Consider the following 17,894-nt stretch of genomic DNA (forward strand, 5'->3'; position numbering starts at 1 on the left):
AGGAACAGATCAGTGGGTCATCACCAAATCAATAGGTGACCCAACAAGGAGTCTTGATGTCTTCACTTTGTGACGAATGCTCGAGTAGGCATTATAGTTGTCTCGGTGTTGCTAGGGGGGGGGGGTGAATTCTTATGAGTCGGACTCTAGGGATGCAAGAATTGTGGTTTAGATGCTTAAACCCTTATGCATGAGGGTTAAATGTGTTGTGTATCCATGTAGGAAGTTTTAGGTTCCTATTTTTGAATGCTAGTAAGTAGGCACTAAAGATCGAATGGGAACCTTAAGGTTGGAGTGAAACTCGAAGGAATAGGCACTCAAGGCATTTCAGGGCTTGAGGGACACTTATTATAGTGTGCGCTAAAGTAATAAATTTATTGGTCCTGAAAAGTGATGACTTACACAAAAGTGTTTGTAGAAGGGGGGTTGAATACAAACACAATAGATTTTTACTTTTAGTTCTATATGTTGTATTAAAATTATAGATTTGTTATGGAATATAGGAAGGTAAAACATGTGATCCTAAACAATCTGACTATGACAAATTTACTAACACTGAAAGAGTTGGGGAACGAGGTACCCTTTAAGTTGACGTTGATTTTGCCTAAAAAACTATCACAAAGAATTTCTTTCAAAACAGTTGAATAACATTGAGTGACAAGGGAGACCTTTTATAGCCACCATTGAATTAAATGTTACTATCCAACTTTAACGTGTGTCTTCGTTTGATTTCTTGATCCATGAATGCTACTATTATTCATTCCATCCTTTGAATTTTCGTTTGATTTCTTGATCCATGAATGCTACTATTATTCATTCCATCCTTTGAATTTTCGTTTGATTTCTTGATCCATGAATGCTACTATTATTTATTCCAACCTTTGAATTTGATATAGACATTTGTTAACCTATCACATATTTGTGTTTACCAAAGAAACAATAAAATAAGTATGACACTAATAACATAGTGCTTTTGAACTTACTTTGGTTGACATGTTGTGCATATTCTTATACCAAGATGGGACTAAGAGAGTCAGTGAGCCAAACTTGATGGACAAGTTTGTACTTCAAATTTTTGGCTTATCATTAGTAGTATTTGTCAGACTACTAGCTGACTTTTATCTTGTATTGATCTTCTTTTTGGCTAGATGACAAACTAATCCGCTTTGGTGACAATCTTGATCTCACTTCAACTAATTCTCAATTTTGTTTAACGCATTTCGCTCTTGGACCAATACAGATCGTTACAAGACTTTTACAAGTAAAAATCTATCTTTTTCTATTCTAAAATACAAGTTATAGATCGTATTTTTAACTATAGAAATGTTATGAAGGTGCTTTATTGGATACTAAAACACTTGGTATAAATTGTGTTACTTGAATTTTTAAGTTTTAATTGACCTAGAAGAAGTCTTTCAGATTTGTTACTTTTATACAAGTATTGAGTTTTGGTTTCATGTTAAATGAGTATTTTGCTTTATGAATTTCCATCACGAAAATTGGGGGTTTTGAGAAAGGTGTAACTTTTACATTTAATACATTTCATTTTAGAAACTTTGATTTAAATAGCATATTTTGAGTTTTACAGTTTTATATTAAATAATGAAAATTACTTAAATTCACTAAGCGTTAAGCCTAACCTTTTTTATTTGTCAACATGTGCATCAGGTCCCCATTGGGGAATGGTACTAGCATCACTGTGAAGAGTTGAGTGCTAGTTAGAGGCACAATAAGGATTTAATTATTCGGGTACGTCTTCCGTATTTTGAAAATAGCGACTGTTATTGGGTTGTAGTAACACCCGACTTGGCCTAGACTTTGTGTAAGGTCTGATTTGCCACTTTAATGATGTTAAATCTAAATTGGACAGAATCAAATCAAACAAAACAACCAAATATAGGGTGTATAAATCGATAATTATTCAGATGCATCGACGGTAATGAAATCACATTGATAGCCTCTACTCGTGTCCTAGCCTGTCGAAGAGCTAGATTCGCCTCAATTGTTTCTCTCTTTCCTTCAGCTTTTCTCAAAGCAGCTTCCGCTATTTCAAGAGTTTGTGAGTTTCTTGTGGATCAATGTCACCACTTATTTTAGGTAATCAAATACTGATTTACAGAAGAAAAAACATATCCTTTAATTGATTTTTATCAAAAAATTAAAATCAATCATTCTTTCTGATTTGAGGATGCCATATCTTATCCTATAAGCTTACCGGATAAGCGTTTGGTAAACCATTCCTTAGTGTTTGTAAATATTTTTCTCAAAAGATGGTGAACAACGTTTTGAAATTTGGCTGAGAGAGTTTGATTAAGGGTTCTTGAAAATATGTCTAAAAACACAAATTTTGTGGCTAAAATATTCAATCTGTCAAATAGTCTGTGAATAATCGCAAATAACTTTTTCTTTGTCGGATGCGAACGTCAAGAATGAGTAGCTTGCGAACATCCAAATTGAGTCCCCATCTTTTTTAGAAGTATTTCTTACATAAAAGGAAGAGTTTAGGTGAGAAGCGTAATGAAGGATCTTGCCTCTTAATCACATGTAATCACAAACCCACTCATGAATCCCGCTTGATACGGGGATTGATCTAGTGTATCTCGGTGCATCTCATCCTAATGTGCATCCAATGGTGGAGATCTCTTCTTATGTTTTTCACTTTAACTCTCCTTCTCTCCTGAAGCCAACCATTTCCTGAAATGGGTGAGAGATTTTTCTAACTTACTCAAAATCATTTTTAAGCAATCCCAAACACCCCCTAACTCAATAATTCATTATGAATATTAACAATGTGACGTGTTGATTTAACGTCAAATTTTTCACCACATGCTCTCCGTGAAATATTTTTTTGAGACAACCTTGGATACGACAAAGCAACATAGATGTTATAGGAAAAAGGAAATATAACAACAATAAAATAGAGAGAATAAATCTGTAATTCTCATTAATCAAAAACACTTTAAATAAGAACGAATTATAAGTAGATAACTACAAGAGGTATCAGTTCTAATCTATCTCTAATATGTTTATCTCTATCTATGTCGCCATATCATTTTAGATGATAGCACACTAATCCTACAACTCTCCTTTGTGCCGAGTCAAAGAAGTGATCGTGCATAATTGTTGCCTTATTAAAACCTTCAGCCGAAATAAAGAACCGGTGGGAAAAAATAAAAATAGGTTAAAGGAAAGAGTACAATGCACCAACTTATTTGCAATGCATAAACTTTTTCTTTAGTCTAATATTCTCTTAGATTCGTACATTAATCATGATAGTAAGAAAAGTATGATGATATATAAACCGTTGTCTCCCTAAAACCTTACACCAAGGAACAAATCCCACTAGGAAAAATAAAACATTGGGTGAAGAAAAGAGCACAACATACCAATATTACATATATAATATACTCTTCTTTTTGTCTAATACTTCTCCTGATTCATGCAGTAATCAAGTAAGTTTGGATATTCTATGCATTCTGATACTTTCTATATGTTTCTCAAATATGATTTTAGGTAATAATTAGTAAGCAAATATGGTATTTACATTTTCATATATTAATTACAAATAAATATTACTTTTAGATGTCGTATATACCAACACTCGTAAGTTTACAACTTCGTATCACAATACTTGTTACTGGTTAGCAAACACCAACATTTTTTAACTAAAGAAATCAGGTTTAATTATTCTTATGTACACTTAAAAAACGTTATCAAGCATACGAATTGTACCTTGAAAGCAAGATTATCAATCTTAAAGCAAATAAGTTTTATCCGTTCCAATAAAAAAGATATTTGACAAAATTATCAAGTAGTCAGATATTTGTTAGATGTGAGTTGAGATGTATTGCTTTTAAACACTCAAGACTATAAAAACCACAAAAAATGAATCTTATCTTATTAGATTCAAAGGTACAAGACAACAAATTCAAACAAAAGGGTCTTTGGCCTAAAATATGTTTATCCTAATAATATTTTATATTTTTTATATTTAAAATAAAATGTTTTTCTTGTATTTAACTATGTTTTATCATAATAAGTTTTATCCGTTCCAATAGATTTTTTTATAATTTTTCTAAAATCAAAATCTTTAAAAGAAATTACATTTAACTCCAAAGGATTCTCTATTTTTAACAATTATTATATTATTAAAATATTTCATAAATTTATCATCCCAATATACTTTTTTTAAAAAGATCACATAAAATAATAGTAATTCAAATTATGGATTGAAACGAATAAAAAATTAATCTCTCTTCATTCATAAGTTTTAAAGAATTCTCTGAACTTGAAATTTTTACTAAGAATCTCTTGAAACAGAATAGAGAACAAAAACACCATTTTCTCTAGTTTAGAAAATCTCTTGGAAATTTGAAAATTGCCATAAAACCACCTTAATGCACTTCTAATTTCTTGCATGATAAACACATTTACACCACAAATCAAATAAAACCTTAATCCATCTCTAGATCCCCAAGTTGAATGTTTAAACCATATGTGAAGTTACCAGTTAAGCCGCAACATTAACCAAGAGAATGAATCTAACCAAATCAATGTATATCCAAACGTTAACATGGTCCACAAGCTAAAGATCATAAACAGATAAAAATCAAACCAAATCATACAAACTCAGTATCCAGACTATAGCATGGTCCATAAAAACTAAAGACCGTTAACAAAGAAAAAGCAATCAAAACCAAAAGACCCAGTATATTAGCATGGTCCGGAAGGGGTGAGATGCACACGAACCTGACCTCTTCAAAGGGTAGAGCCGATGTTTCCAAAAACTTGTAGGATATTGCCATAAACAGAGATGGCTCTAAATTGACAAAACAAAAGTTGTTACTTCAACCCTGTAATGTGAAATCAGTTACAAGAACAATAAGGTTCCATAAATGTTACTTTGACAATTGGATAAGTTACACACCAATTACAAGACTAAAAAACAGATATACACAATCCAAGAAACCAATTTACAAGAGACCCCCAAACCCGAAAAGAAATCTCCAAACCCACCCCTCATCCATCATAATATCAAACAATATCGTTTTCGTCTGCAAAATGAACAAACTGCAAATCCATCTGTATTTACCCACACGTAACGAAAAGCTGCCCAGTTGCAAGGAACACATTGCTTTTGATCGATTGATTGATTGATTTTAACTATGGCTATGTGACCGTTATCAGTAAACAAGATTCATGTAGACTCATCTTTCTTCGAGACTTCTAGTTGGCGGGGCAGAAGGTTAAGAAAGCTTCCTTGAGTTTGTTGAGAGGAAGTAGAATCTGTTTCTTCTTCTGCAAAATAAAAATAAAAGAACACAGAAATTCAGGTCAAATAAGTAAGATCTGCTGTTTAATCCGAATTGGTTCATTGGTTCATTTTCTGTACTTTCGCTCTTCATGCTTATGAAATCTTTAAGATACAAACATACTCCTTCATCTAGAAAATTGCAGTTATTTCTGTTTTTAGGATGCCGAATGTTAATTGCAATGTTTCTTTCTTTGCCAATTTGTCAAGCTAATACCGCCTATTTGTCCATTGTCATCGCCACAAACTATTTATGGTATTGATTTTGGTCCTCAAGATTCTGCTAATTGAAGGGTATTTTGGACATTTGGCTAATAATCAGACACACAGGTACCAAGTCAAATGTTTCATTAGAATGGTTGACAAAGTACAACTGTAGTTGTCATCAGCAACGCTGTTGTTTATCCGGATCCATTCACTTCTATATATACTTGTGTTTCCCTTGGTTATTTGTGCATTTATTTATCTCACCAGAAAATCAGATATAAACATTCGTTTTTTGAAGCCTCTAAGATGCAAACTCCCACCAAAGAGTCCTTGGCTTAGCGGCATCTGGGTTACCAGTAGAGCCCAACCGCTCAATATGTCAACGGTTCAAACCTCATCAAAGGTGAGGAGTGTGCGTGAGTATTTACCGTATAAAAATATTATGTACTTCCAGAAAAAGATGCAAACTCCCAGAAATTATAGCAAGACAACCCCAAAACATTTCATTATCCCCTCCACCCCATGAAAATTCTCATATTTCCATTCTTTCTTTTGGCAAAATCTCAAGCTCAGTTCACCCAAGTCCCCATTGTCCTCAACAAAAATTGTATGAAATTGAATTTGTTCAACAAGATCTCCTATTTGTTCATGATCGAAGGGACTAATAATCATGCACTTGAATCAAACTACATGTGGAGTCGATTATTAGTTGTTGCACTTGATAAAGTTAGTCTACTAGATACAAAACTGAAACTGTTTTGAACGACCACTTATACAAGTAAATAAGACATACACCAGGAACTTATATATAGCCATAAGTGGAAGTATAGTAAATAGATGGTGCCTGAAAGTGTAATTTTGCAGGTGGTTCTTTTTTTTTTAATTAATCTGGATATCCAACCCGCTACGCGAGCCGCCTAATCCCAGGGCGACCATCCGCTTCGCGGGTAGCCCGGAGTTCAAACCAATGAGGCACCACCCTTGTGGTTGGTTGTTCTATGTTTCATGTTGAGCAAATGTAGTTAAGCCATGCAAATAAACAAACAAATGAAAAAAGTCGTAGCAACTTGATTATGTGGGAACACATTTAATGAAGGAGGAAACAGGATAACTGGTAAAGCTATAATACTCCCTCCATCACAAAATTAAATGCAATAATTTCCAGTTGGGATGACCTAAAATAAAAGCAATATTTCTCTTTTTTGGCAAAGCAACGTTTCAATCAAAAAACTTCCCTACTTGGTCACTAAAAGTCATCAAAAGTATCTATAGCTTGGATTCTGTCCATAAGATTTATTAAATAAAGAAGTATATTAGATATTTAACTATAATTAAATGTTTTTCTTGGCACAGTCGAATTTTGCCTCTATTTTTTGATGAATGGAGTGATATATTATTGGACCGATGGAATCACATATTGAAGATCATCGGGGTTGGGGGTTGAAGAGAATGATCTTACTAAAAAGTGACTTCACTGTCGGCCTTTTAGGCTTTGAACTCTTCTTCTTCAACTCAGCTGAAATAAATTTAAAAAGAACATTTAAATTAAGATCATGTTAATGTATCTTATCAGAATGATTTAACCAAGAATGCTCAAAATCTGACAGGAGTCGAATTTATTACATACGGAATTAAAGATTTGCCACTCCCGATAGTATATAATTCTATTGCCTTATCCTCATGATATACTTTTGAGGATCAAAAGAAGCAACAAAATGCACCATAAAAAAACATGCATGCAAAGAGAGAGCTAGTTACCAATTCCAGGAACTTCATGCTCATTTACGATTTCGAAGTTCTTATATGTGTACCCCATAAAGTTGACATCCTTAGAAGACAGCATCTGCAATCAACAAAAAGAGGACAAACGTATGGAAATTATGACACAGAAGAAAAAAAAGACGATAAATAACTAATAGAATTTGATAATGCTAACAAACTGTAAAAAAATTAATTAGACAAGTACAACAGGCAAAATACTTTCACCAAAGTGAATGGCGGGTTGGTTATTCAATTCATTGATCGAGTCAATAATCATTATACTAGTTTCACAAATCCCATAAAGTTGTACATACATTTCAAGTTCTCGTTAAATACCTTACATCACATGCACAAATATAAAAGACAGAAATTAAGTATTTAGTGAAGTATAAAACAAAATATACTTCTATTAATCAAGAGGATATTCACTACGACTTTAACAAATAGCAATAAGAAAACAAACTTCTCATTCATGAGGCTACTAATAACTTGCAGATCAAAACACTACCAGATAATCCACAAAAAACAACATAAGTAAGGTACAAAATCATGGTAAAATATATAGGATCATTAAATATGAATCTATTCAGCGATACAAGAAAAAAATCACCAGACGGTGACTCGGAAAAGAGTGCAATTGGCTAATGAGATTCTCATTGTCTGCTTTATGAATCACATTATAAGACAAACCGCGAACCATACAACCTTGAAAATTATAGCTGGACATGCAAGTCATTTTGCATGAACCAAACATGACAGAAAGAGAAGGAAGGCGAACAGAAGATACTTGCAATGCAGACACAAGCTACCACAGCTGTTGCTGCTTTGGTGGTTCCACCATTCTTCAAGGGTAGGTACCTTTAAAGCCATTTCTTCCAAATAATATAACATCTATGCTTTTGATTTTAACTTGTAGTTACAGATCTTAACTTTGAGCATTTTGACATATAAATAGAGCTCAACACTAGATTTGTTGCTAATCATCAATAATAAAGTCTGATCGAATACTCAACTAATGAACACCTATAGGCATAAACATAAACTTGGTATAATATAATGTATAGAGCATATTGGTCTAAAAACTCCACGAGTCCATGTTAGGTTTCCATCAACTGTTTCCATTATACCTTAAGAAATATTTTCTTACTATTTTAAGTATTAGAATTTCAACAATGATTGTTCACAAAGTCACTAACCAATAATGGTGACTTTTCCATAAGCAACTGTTTAGTGGTGATTTTCTGAAAGCCACAACTCTAAATTATTTTGGTGACCTTTATTTTCTCTATCTTCCTCCAAACATTATGTATCTGGTCTTTTTGAATACAACAATACAAGTGAGCGTTGCTACCTCTCATCCAATGCAACACATTAGAGATAGATTAATTTTTAGACGTTTTCTGCAGACAGCATTTCCGGTAAAAACATAATTATTCCCGAGTACCTTTGGTAGTGTGCCGATCCTAAATTTTTCAAGCATGTGATTTAAGAGTGGTTTATTCAATAACTCAAAGATAATTATTATTCCAAACAAAGGCATTAGCTTGAATAATAATAATTAGTCAATAACTCAATGATAAAGTTCGTTATTCAAAGGAAGAAAAGCTGTCGGAAGTAGTGGCGGATCCAGGATCTTTGGTGATGGGAAGATGTGGAGGGGACTCGAAAGAAATTTCTCGGCTGAGGGTAAAAGATAAGGTTTTGACTGGGGTTGACCCCCCTATTCTTCATGTGGATCTGCCAACGGTCAGAACAATTATTGGAACATCCATTTCATTATGTACGCATAGTTTATTGTTTTTATTTGTACAAAACAGCATGATCACATTCTTTGCTCCAAAAGAATTCAAGTTTTCCTTCTTTTTCCAATGGATGGTTAAAAGAATCTTATGGAATTGGTTCTGAAACAATTTGAAAGAAAACAGCAATGAGAAAAAATTAACTGCACATCTTCCCAATGCTAGCTTACTTTCCTGTGGCTTCATTTTTTAGCAATAAGTAACAAAAGTTTGTGAATGACTCTCACAGGTATCAAGGGTCGTTGACCCCTATTTATGTGCATTTGTTTAATCTCTGCAGAACATTTGTGCTGAATCGTTAGGACAAAAACGACCCAAAATTTATATACAGTTTGAAAAATAAGACTCAACCTAGTGCACATATGATTTAAACCGGTGCCTCCAATTTACCATGTTGTACTCAATCTGTTGCATATTTTATATGTAATAGTACCTATTAACTATACTATTTATATCTTCTACTTCTGTAAACTAAAAGAGGAAAAAAAAAGAAGGAATTTCCTCAAAAATTCATGCATGAAAAGAATACAAATAAATACATCTGTTAAGACATGAACGGTACTGTACTTCACTAGACATAATTAGATTATTACTTATGTGAACTCAAGATATTGAAAAATTTGTGTGGAAAGTAAACGTGTATGGTCATGTTACACTAATAATACCTATGTTTTGTTTTCAATTAATTTTACTTTGCATGGTAAATCTAATACATGCTAACGTGTGCATGTTTTGTGAAACAAAATAAAAACCAAGTACCTACATGATATCAATTATACCGAGGACTAGAACAAGAGACCATTGGTGAGAAGTCTGAGGGAGGGATGAGAGGAATTACTTTAAGTGATGCAATACAAATTGAGAGGAATGTGGTAAATTGATGACTCTTTTGAGAACTTGAATAAAAAGTTTGACACTTATAGCACAGAGTATGAAGAAAATTTTAATAGCAGCGAATATACTTAACGCTTTGGGGTGAATATAGTTTCAAACATGCCTATGGACAAGAGCAATATGGCACTTGATCCATCAAATATTAAATGGGCGTTTTGGTCTTTTGCCTAGTCAAATTAAATGGGTTTTTGTACATTTAGCGTTTTAAGCAATAACTGCATCATATTTTTTGTATGTTTTTATATGTCATGCAGTCGAGGTAAACCAGCTACAATTTTAGACCTTTTTTCTGAAAAGTTACTTCTTGTAGTCCCTAAGAAGCAAGGACATGTGCAATGACTCAGCTGTGCTATACAAGGATATGTCGACTTAGGAAATCTTAAAACATTGAAATATGAGCATGGGCTGTATTATATGCCACAAATGTTGAGCCCTACTTTACAACTGGTTGTTTTTCCGTCTGCTAAAACCCATGCTTCTCAATGAATGATACCACTTTCCAAAAGTCTTGGTTAATTCATGTACAGTCTTCCGATCACCCTCATTAAGTCACACATGGTGACTAGATCCAGATATGTTAAAAGAATTTATGAAGTTATTTCTAGCGTGTTGTTTGGAAAGTATCTTATAAAATACCATAAAATGAATCACACTTTTCTACAAGAATGTATTCAAACTTAATCTTACCCAGTGACAATTGGCTTAGACCACCATGGAAAATACTACACCTCAAAATGACAAAAGGTTTCCTTCAATTTCATGTTTCAAGCAAGAACCTCGTCATGAACTTGCAAAAGCAGTTAAAAGAGGATCTATAACAACCCAGAAAAAGCAGTCAATGATGGAGGCCCTACAGCTTGGGAATCAAAGTATGAAAACATACAGCAGATGACAAAAGATAAGCATATAGTAGCCATCATCAATAGTAAAAAGAATTATTCAAAGTTTGTCCTGTAATCTTGCCTTGTATCATTCCCAGGGTTTTAAGTTTGATTTCTGTTACGTTATGTATAATTTTATCATTGGTTTCTGTACCTTACTGGCATAGACAAATGGGGTTTGAGTTCTAAAAACTAGAATTTCATTATCTGGGATACACATGAAGGATAACTAGATCGATAAGGATGCTAATTGGAGAGTGGGAGCAAATTGAAGCAACTGGTTCTTGCATCAAGTGTGGCGTGATCATATAATCCAATTTAAGACTTACGTTGAAGAGAGGGTTTATATGAATAGGGTGGGATCTGATATGTGCTCTACAGATCCGAATATTGGGCCAGCATGATAAAGCACATATGTAGGAACGGAAGATTGATAGAAACTCAGGAGAAAATGACAGAATAAGCTAGATATGATTTAATCATCTCCAAAACAGGCCACTCGAAGGAGTAAACACGGTAATTATGCGGCAAGAGTGAGTAGAGACCAGGGTAGAAACAGGTTCAGCTGTCTATATTTGTATTACATGGGCAGCCAGGTTTAAATAGTTTCCAGATAGCACAATCTATAAAATACAGTGATGGGCTGTTGACATTGCAATTGCTAAACCAATATCTCACTAACCTTTCTCCAAGGGCCTGATTTTGCTGAAGAAGGAATTTGGTTGTCACCCTGCAGCAACAACAAAATAGCGTAAGAAAAAAAAGAAGAACAAATAAAATTAGCAGGTAGACGGTATAGTAGTGCACCAACTAAAGAATCCACCTCTTCAAACTTCTCAAAATTTTGAGTATCCAGCTCGTCATTTACTTCTGGAATAAATGCAGCTTCAATTTGATACAACTTTTCCCATTCTATGCCCTTGAACCATGAGTGTGCCTGTAATCAACAAAGCAACAGGCTGATATCTTTACTTGCAGCTGTTAAACGCAAAACTAACCCATACAAATCCCTTATCCCCAAACCAATTGTGTCCGGCTCTTAAAAGCACAATCAAGATTGACAAAGAATGACACACCGCACAACACCTTTATTTCATGAGCACCTTTGGTCCCAAGCCTCTTTTCAACATTGCATAGAAGCTTACAGATAAGATCTTTTGCCTCTGGAGACAGCCTTGCCTCTTCGGGAAATTTTAAATGCGTTCTCCAGTTCACTATCTGTATTAGCAAGATGGAATTTATAAACATAAATAAAGATATTGATAGCAAATGATACACAATAAAATAAAAAACAATTATGTACTAAGCCAAAGTCGAGAGATATTTTAATACAAAATCATGGGATAACACAACATTATATAGTGGAGAGCGCCTCAACGGCTGACATTGGGTGCCAGGTGCAAAGCTAAAGGTTTAGACTTCCACAATATGTTCAAGAAAGCAGGTCAGTCACAACAAATGGAGGTTAGTTCATGTAAACTAACTAGATAGTAATTGGCTGAGATTACTATTTCCATGCATCAACCATATTAAGGAAGAATTCCAATGCATGTCAAATTAAATGTTATCCAAATAAAAAAGATAGGATACACATATCGAGTCTGATAGACATAGATATTCAAATTCCGACCCTAGTAACACAAAGGATTGCAGTTTGCTGGAACTATCACCATTATTATATGAGAGAGAGAAAGAGAGAGAGAGATTGGATTAGAAAGTGGAATACCTAAACCTCTGTGGACAAGACAAAGGGACAAATATAATGGCAATCTCTTCTTGATCCCTACATTCAATGATAATAACTAATATTCCTTAATTACTATTTGACTTGAATATTGGCATGTCAATGAATGTATATGGATCCCCATAAAAATTCCAGAGGCAAAACTAAAATTCTAAATTTTTCCAGATTCATCACGGCCCTGAAACAAATAGTGCTACAATTAGAAGGTTATTAGTCGCCTTACATAAATATATCCAGGACACTATTACCATAAATACTACTCTACTCTATTTGCTCGAAATCTCTGAAGTTGCCAAAGACATCAGGCATAAGAACTTGTATTTGCCAAAGATGTTCAAAGGCAGGAAACAGTCTGCTTGTCTAAAAAATATTTTAACAATTCTAGTAACAGTCTATCAAACTCACAAGGCAAATAAATAAAAGGTATTCCTCAAGAAGAACTTATCTAATTTGCAACTCAAGAAGCAGTATCAATAATACTTATAGTTACTAGCAAGAAGAAAGAGGATTGATATTGGGGGAACATCAATATAAGTTTAACCTTCAGGCTTTTGCTTTTTTAAAAGGTGAAACTTAAGTCGAAAGCCTACATCAAGCAAGTACACCTTAATTCAAATAGATGCACAATTTTACCTTTCTACAAGTAGACATGGGCTCGTCTGAATAGAAGGGTGGGTAACCCACAAGCATTTCATACATGATAGCCCCAAGAGACCACCTGTGGCAAGAAGATATAATCCAATTTATTTCTTTATATCAATGAGTGCTTTTTTACAATGCCAAAGATACAAACCAGTCACATTCCATTCCATATCCTTTCTTCAGCAAAACTTCAGGAGCAATATAATCAGGTGTACCAACAGTAGAATATGCCTACACCAATACAACATCAAAAAAATTTAAATGCTCAATACCAATGTGTTTGGATAAAAAATTTAAGACAGGCAGTCGTTGGTCAAATATCATCCCCACAACTCCAAAAGGTAATGCAAACCCAGACTCGTGGAAGTAACTTACAAGCATCCTCCTATTCCTCTGCCAATGCTGCAGTTGCTCCTGTTGAGTGCGCTTAGGTACTGCAGGACGCCCATCACTTTGAAGAGCCCCGCTTAGGTTATTTGCCCCAGAAAAATCCTTTTCCTGAAGATTAGTGCAGTCTAATGGTTTACATAATCCAAAATCTGACAATTTCATGTGCCCAAATTTATCAAGCAGCAAGTTGTCAGGTTTAATATCCCTGCAACAGTTGGAAAAGAAATTATTCTTCTGGTAAAAACTGTCACATGCTTTGGTCGGGTTCAATTGTCCAGCCACGTGTAAAATAAAGTAAAAACAAGGTTCTGTAGCAACCTATGAATATAATTATGTTTGTGAATGGACTCAATTGCCAGAACAGTTTCGCCCACATAAAATCTAGCTTCATCTTCAGTCAATGTATCCTTTCGCATTAGTAGAGTCATCATATCTCCACCAGGTAGATATTCCATTATAAGGTAGAGATATTCTTCATCTTGAAATGAACAATAGAGCTTAACAATGCAATTGCTATCAACTTCTGCAAGTAGGTTCCTTTCTGCTTTGACATGTTCAACCTAAAAAAACTCAAACAAAAACCAATTGTAAGCCTTTTGAACAGAAGCTTCACAAGAAGTGATTGAGAGAAATAAATTTCTACCTGGCCTCTACGAAGCATTTCAGACTTCTTAAGTTTTTTCATTGCATACACATTGCCAGTTGTCTTCTCCCTGCATATTCTAACCTGAAACAGAGAGCACGAGCAAGAGACGTTACTTTACACAATTGAACTGTTTAAATTCCTATAAATACATGACCATAACTCACAAAATACATCTGAAAATACAAATAATGTTGCCGGTTAGAGAAGAACATAATACATTAAAAATCAATGGGTCAAGGCAGATCAAAAATGGGTTGATGGAGAATTTTGTATACAGTTGGGTAGCAAAGAAATGGATTGAAGACATATGAAGGCCTCATCATCCCATTAAAGAAACATAATTGATGACTTTCTAAGTGGGCAATTTTGTGAATTGGTTGCGCTATGTGCATGGTGATCGTAAACAAAGTACAGGATTGAGATCTGATTGGCACATATAAGATATTCATAAGCATCTGTGAAAACCCATCATCAATGCTGAGTGAAGTGAATAGCAAAAAAAATGAGATTATAGACCATTTTTTCACTGTTCATGAGCTAAGGGCGGTTGGTAGTGGAGACCCATATACCTCTCCGAATGCACCCTTTCCTATCATTGTCAATGGCTCAAAGTCATCAGCGCCCATTTTATGCCTCTGAAGGCGCATATATTCTGTTTCCTTCTTCTCTAGATGTTTAAGTAGATTGTTCTGTTCTTCTTCAGAGACCTCGGAATCAGCCAATTTCTTCTCAAGAACGTTGCGCCTACATCAAGAATGAATTTCTGTCATAATTTTAAGTACTATAATTTCAAGAAAACTCATATAATTTCTGATGTGAAATATAAGTCAATCTGTTGTTGCACATGATGTATCTATAAAAAGTTATTACCATAAAGAAGGAACCATGAACACTAGAAAATTGTACTCCCTCAAATAATCATCAATTTAGCCAATTGAACAATGAAGAACAGTAATTGTTTTTAGGTGGAGCAATGTCAGCATTGACATTCATGAAACTCACATTATCATCATCAAGTACAGGTAAGAAATTAATTCTAACTCCAGAATTTTTGACATTTGAAATGGTGGCATTCAACATAATGAAAATGGAATAAAATGAGTGCGACAAACCAACTATAGAGCAAAAGAAATCTTAGGTTTATGTAACGCCCAATTCATTCCGGTCACTTATTTTTTCTGAGCAAATGGACACACACACATATACACACTAGAGATGACATAATGCCGATATAGATGACCATTACTTTACAGGTAAGCAATCAATTCGCAAAATGCATTTTAATTCTCAAGCACATGAACCATAGGTAATTTTTATTTCATAAGAGCATAAATTGATATTGAGGCTTTAAGGAAGCCAATATGTGAAGATCATAAGGATATCCGTAAAATATAACTTAGGCCTGATAACAAGTGATCTTCATTAGCTATGCTCACACAAAATAATGGATGCATACCGTTCCCTTCGCTCATTCAGATTCTTCATTTGCTCCTTGTAGTGCTTCTCTATATATTGTTTGGCAGCTTCAACCTTCTGCTTAGTGGCGTTTGAGGGTGCCTCTTCATTTGTTACTCTTAAACCTTCCTTTCCATTACTTTTAACTTCCCTTTTCTGTGAAGATTTAGGCTTATCTTTTGGCAGTAATTTACTACACCAGCGCTTCGCAAAATCCATCGGTGCTAGTCGACTAACACTTACTTCTAATTGGCGCTCAGCTACAATGAAAAGTAACGCAAGGCCGCTCTTATCTTTCCTCCTTGTTCCAAGAACATTGAGAACCCAATTATCGGTCAGCAAACCTATCAATGAGTTACCGATTTAGAAGCAGACGATCCCTAAGTAATCTGCTATGACAAAAATGCATTGACATTCAATAACCAAAATGTTAAATAAAAATGAGACAGAAATTTATGTAATTTGAACATCCTTAAACTGATTCAACCATATACACAATTCATCCTCGATAAACAGCTTCATCCAATCAACTATCAAAACCAATCACCCATGACCAATGCAAGTAACAGCGAGCATGTAAAGCACACTTAAAAGTCATCTCCAAATTTATTATTTTTCCAAATTATTGGTCAAAATACTTTATCTAGAGAAGTATCTCCTACGCACTTATCTGGGTGCTACATGAAACCGCCTAAAGATTTAACATCCAATTTTGGAGAAAGCAATAAATCAATAAGACCTAAAATTTGCTGCCAATAGACATAAATAACCCGAGACTGAAAGGAAAGATAATAATATTTTCTTTTAAGAATCCAAAGGGTAGCTACTAATTCTGGCGAATCCAATCATTTCCATAATCGACTCCCTACAGGCACAAAACCCCAAAAAAAATGAGAAGAAAATTCATGATGTCTTTTAAATCCAATCCGAAGCTAGTTTTTTTTAATTTCTTCACACCCTAAAGCTACAAAATACTACCCTTTGTAATTCTTAGATCAAACAAAAGCTGCAAGAAAGCAAACATAAAGAATAAACAAATGTACCACTAAGACCGTAATTTCAACAAAATTCAACCTAGTGAGTAAACATAAAGAGCACAAAAACTGAGCTTTCGATACTCAAACCCCTAAATTGGAGTAATCGGGAAAATTAAAACAGAAGTTGAGAGAGTACCGTCGATGGTTGAAATAGTTGAATTGAAAACCCTAAAAGGGGAGAGAGAGAGAGAGAGAGAAGAATCGGAGTGAGTCGAGTGAGAGCACTAGGCTTTTTGCATCACCAAAACACACAAGTTAGAAAGAGAAATCCATCACAAATCTTGTCTTCTGGTTTTGAGCAGTTGAAAATCCGAAGAAATCTTTTTGAAACCAGTTTTTTTGTTGGTGATTGTCTCGCGCGAAGTTTCACGATGTTGTTGAATGTCTCGTCCCCAAGATCACGAGATTTAGGTTTTACAGAGGGTGTGAGTGTGACCGTCACAATGACCATGTTTGGATGTGTTTTATAATAAAACCATACTTCACCATTTTTTTAAGTTAAAAATAATATATATATATATATATATATGATAAAAATTTTGATAAAAAATTCATTAATTATGCAATAAATATTATTTAATAATTCATATTATTTAAAATTTAAGATTACAAATAATTTTGCGTAAATATAACTTATTAAAGCCTCATTTTTAAATTCGTGTAACTAACTGCAGATAAACATAATCCGATACATGATAAACATCTATTTTAAATATAAAAAATTTAAAATATAATTAAGATAATCGTTAAATACTAACAAAATGTTTAAATATTATATTTATAAATTATATTATTAAATTAAAATTAAGTCACTTTATTATTAAATCTAAATCAACTTAAAATAAAAAACTGATTAAAAAAGTTACACCAAAAAAACAACAAGTATTAAATTCTTAATTTGATACTAATATTGATTTATTTTTTTCAAAATTTTATTTTATTCAAAAATCAAAACATTATTGTTTTCTTAAAACCACATAAAATCGTATTATGTCGACAGAGACAGAATAAAAACTAAACAATAACATGAAGATTTATCTCGCTGCATTGTACGAATACCCTTATAGTATTTATAAAATAATTTTCGTCTCTACTATTTATTAAGAATAGTGGTTTGAAATTTCAGT

At 33.7% G+C, this 17,894-nt stretch overlaps 1 protein-coding gene across 4 annotated transcripts; it reads right to left on the reverse strand.

The window, feature by feature from the left end:
* Positions 1-4,824: 4,824 nt before the first annotated feature.
* On the reverse strand, positions 4,825-17,165 carry LOC112499695 (serine/threonine-protein kinase tricorner-like). Of its 4 annotated transcripts, none has more exons than XM_025103021.1 (14): positions 16,904-17,165; positions 15,732-16,074; positions 14,845-15,019; positions 14,273-14,356; positions 13,948-14,189; positions 13,615-13,834; positions 13,391-13,470; positions 13,231-13,315; positions 11,940-12,071; positions 11,677-11,790; positions 11,536-11,583; positions 7,277-7,361; positions 6,978-7,034; positions 4,825-5,298 (listed from the first exon to the last, which is right to left on the reverse strand). In XM_025103021.1, exons 2-14 carry the CDS (start codon positions 15,947-15,949, stop codon positions 5,198-5,200), a joined length of 1,641 nt encoding a protein of 546 aa, XP_024958789.1. In that variant the 5' UTR covers positions 15,950-16,074; positions 16,904-17,165; the 3' UTR covers positions 4,825-5,197. The 4 variants fall into 4 exon arrangements, with proteins under 4 accessions (XP_024958789.1, XP_024958788.1, XP_024958792.1 ...); XM_025103020.1 differs by having other exon boundaries at positions 15,732-16,119; XM_025103024.1 differs by lacking the exon at positions 6,978-7,034 and having other exon boundaries at positions 15,732-16,119.
* Positions 17,166-17,894: the final 729 nt, after the last annotated feature.

This window comes from Cynara cardunculus, assembly GCF_001531365.2.
Source record: "Cynara cardunculus var. scolymus isolate 2C chromosome LG 16, CcrdV1, whole genome shotgun sequence".
NCBI lineage: Eukaryota > Viridiplantae > Streptophyta > Magnoliopsida > Asterales > Asteraceae > Cynara > Cynara cardunculus.

Coding starts and splice junctions, on each gene's coding strand:
- LOC112499695 (XM_025103021.1), bottom strand. CDS start 15,949: ATGGATTTTGCGAAGCGCTGGTGTAGTAAATTACTGCCAAAAGATAAG. Junction 13,471..13,614: donor AGAGGAATAGGAGGATGCTT/GTAAGTTACTTC, acceptor GTATTGGTGTAG/GCATATTCTACTGTTGGTAC. Junction 7,362..11,535: donor AATCAGGCCCTTGGAGAAAG/GTTAGTGAGATA, acceptor TGTTGATTGCAG/ATGCTGTCTTCTAAGGATGT.